The 3,092-nt window shown below is 54.6% G+C and overlaps 1 protein-coding gene across 1 annotated transcript; it reads right to left on the bottom strand.

The window, feature by feature from the left end:
- Positions 1 to 99: 99 nt before the first annotated feature.
- LOC104466745 (receptor-type tyrosine-protein phosphatase S-like) lies at positions 100 to 2,056 on the bottom strand (the record flags this gene model as incomplete). Its single annotated transcript, XM_010080270.1, has 3 exons — positions 100 to 244; positions 418 to 551; positions 1,475 to 2,056. Coding segments are annotated over 3 exons (861 nt in total), but the record flags the coding sequence as incomplete, so codon positions are not given.
- Between the last annotated feature and the right edge of the window lie 1,036 nt (positions 2,057 to 3,092).

The following is a 3,092-nucleotide window of genomic DNA, read 5'->3' as shown; positions in this document are numbered from 1 at the left end:
CCACCGTCCGCCCCACAGCTCCGTACCCCTGTGCCCACCATCTCTGGCTCCCTGACTGTCTTCCCCTCAGAGAAGGGTGGGAAAAGGAGAGACACCTACTAGACTGCAAGGTGCGCTCCCTGACCTCCGGGGTGAAGGCCCCCAGGCCCAGAGCCGAGCGGGCGGCCAGCCGGAAGACATACTCAGTGTTGGGCTTCAGGCCTTCCACAGTGAAGGAGGTTGTTGGCTCGAAGTTCCTCTGCACCTGAGCTGGGTGAGGGGGGGGGGGGGTATAAAAACAAACAAAAAGGAGCAGAGGCGAGCCCTGCCCGGGGACACCTTCCCTACTCCCCCTCTCTCAGCCACCGCGGGGGAACGGGGGGTCGGGATGCTCCTCGGGGCCCCCCAACCCTCTGGGCTGCTCCTCTCCGGACTCACCTCCCTGCCGTGGTCTCCTTCCTTATAGAGGAGCTCGTACTTCACTATGATCTCCTGGCGGGGAGGGCTCCACGACAACACGATGCTCGTCTCCGTCTTGGCTTCTGCTCGGAAGTTCATCGGCTGCCCAGGAACTGACACAGGGAAGGTGCCGAGGGAGGAGAGGAGGCAAGATGAGAGACAGCAGAAACCACATTAACCTGGCTAATTAGAAGACTCCTGCCCTGTTTTCTTCCAAGCCTGCGTGTGAAGAGCCTGTCAGCAGCACAATGCCACGCTGCAGAGCGGGCAGACCCTGCCTTTAACGCAAAATCCCACGGCAGGACTCAAGCATGTCCAGAGCTGCTGGAGATGGCAGAGTCCCACTGGACCATCAGCCTCTTTCTTGGCAGTGCGGCATACAGCCCTTCCCACTACTCCCCAGTATTTACAGATTCTGGAAGTGGGAAGCCCACAAGCAGCCCGTTCAGGGTGCAGGGTTCCTCACCAGCACCCCACGCCATAAGCAGAGCACCCGACAGAATGCTGGATGACAGCCCATGATAAAACCCCTTTTGTTCTCAGCTCAGCACATCTGCTGGGGCAATGAGGGCTTCGGTTTGCTCCCCTTTTAGAAACAGGCAAAATAAGGCTCATTCCCCACTCATCTCTGAGAAGACAGTGCCTGGGTACTTTAAGAAGAGTTAAGCTTCACCCTTGCCTGGGCAGTGAGTGTTTTTAGACCTATTAAAGACATTTAGGAACTGAAAGCAGTACGATATCTTACCCTGAAGCATGCCACAGCAGAAACGGATTCTCTTTGCATAATTGCTTGCCCCACCCGTTTAAGAAACAACCTTTCCCAGAAAAAACTGATCAGATATCATGCACCAAGCCCTCGGGCTCCAGGCACTGGACTGAGCTTCTTCCCAGAAGGTTATTTCTACTTTAACCAAATTGAATCACTAAAGAAAAAACCGCTCTGGTGACACAGCAGCCGCAGCTGGATAACGCTGTAAGCCAACACCTCTCCCTCCTGCAGCCCAGAGCATCCCAGGTTAGTGACAGAGGTGCTCACCTCCTTGCTGTGTCTTAACCTGGATGGGGTCGGAAAGAGGCCCGTCTCCCACGGAGGTGAAGGCCAGGACCCGCACGGTGTAGGTTTCATCCTCGAGAAGGCTGCCCACCGTGGTCAGGAGGCTGTCGTCCACGTTGTGCTTCTGCCAGTTGCTAACGGGCTGATCGGGCTCCATGGTGTAATAGACACGATAGCCACGGATCTGCCCGTTGGGCTCCACCGGTTCCTCCCACTGGATGATCATGGTGGTGCTGCTCAGCATGCGTCCCTGCACGTTCCGGGGGGCACTGGCAGGAGCTTGTTCCCCGGTGCGAGTGACCACTGACTCGCTGGGAGGCCCCTGCCCGATGCTGTTGACTGCAGAGACCCAGATCTCGTACTCGGAGTTGGGGCTGAGCCCCCCGATACTGTAGCGCGTGGTGGTGATGTCCTCTTTGATCTGATAGGGTCCGTCCTGGCTTTTGGACTTGTACTCAATGACATAGTAGGACACAGGGTCTGGATTTCCAGAGTCCCAGGTGATGGTGATACTTGTTGCTGTCGTCTCTGTCACCACCGGCGTCCCAGGAGCCTTGGGGAGTGCTGAGAATCAGGAAGAACAGACATTTAAAAAAAAAGCACATACGCTGAAACGGTGCCTAATTGGGCTAGTTAGGGCTGCAGGAGCCAGAGGCACAGTACCAATCACGGCGGCAGTTCAGTAAAGTGCTGCTGAAATATTATGAACCTAGTTATACACTCTATTATCCTCCTGAAACTGCTCCATCAAAAGGAAAGTGTTCAGCTAAACATCTGGAATCATTAGCACAGACTTCAGCTGCACATCCGCCAGCTCCCACGGCAGTAAGGAAAAAGCAGTTTTGCAGGAGCTCCTTCCGAGCACGGCATCAGATCTCCTGGAGCAGCGCTGCCAGCCCGGCTCCGGCACTGCTGATCTCTCCACGTTCCGTGGGCAGGTGACAGTACAGCGCGACTGCGCTCTCCCGAACTAGGGAACTATAAATACTTGGAGCGCTTCCTCTCAAGCCACAAACGTGTGTTATACTCCTCTCCCCTGTCCCTCATCCAGAAGACCACCTTTGGAGCGTGCTGGAGGCTGCATGCTAAACATCGGGCACGGCTTTAAGTGTTTTTCTCGCTACGTGCTTTAGACCCTTTCCAACCTCATCTTCTCTAGACTCAAGCACCTCTAAAGCTCTAACTTCTCTTTTCATCTCCTGCCTGGGAAGGATTGCAGATGCTTACACGCAGGAACGTAAGGGGGAATAGCGTACAATGACAAAAGGCAGAAGGTACCAGCAGGGCAAGACTCCTCATCTGAGAAGACAGGACAGATGGAAGCAGAAGCAAGGTATCTTACACAGCAGCTTTTCAAATTGATAGAATAAGACAGGGAAAAAGGAGAAGGAAGAAAATAATTGGGAAAATAAAGAGCACCTCAGTGCAGCCCCAGGCATCCTTCTGCTAGCGTGTGAGCCCGCTCCCTGTGCAAAAGCTCAGGACAAGCGTCATGTCAAGAGTCACTAGTCCCTCCTCATTTCCACTGTCGGACCTGATACAACAGGCTTGTTCTTCTGTAGCCCTCCCCTTCTCCAAAGCATTTCTCCTCCTTTCCCCC

The sequence above is a fragment of the Pterocles gutturalis genome, unplaced genomic scaffold (genome assembly GCF_000699245.1).
Source record: "Pterocles gutturalis isolate BGI_N339 unplaced genomic scaffold, ASM69924v1 scaffold8964, whole genome shotgun sequence".
In the NCBI taxonomy this organism is placed as follows: domain Eukaryota; kingdom Metazoa; phylum Chordata; class Aves; order Pterocliformes; family Pteroclidae; genus Pterocles; species Pterocles gutturalis.
Note: the sequence above shows the minus strand (reverse complement) of the source record. Positions and strands in the feature narration are given on the sequence as shown.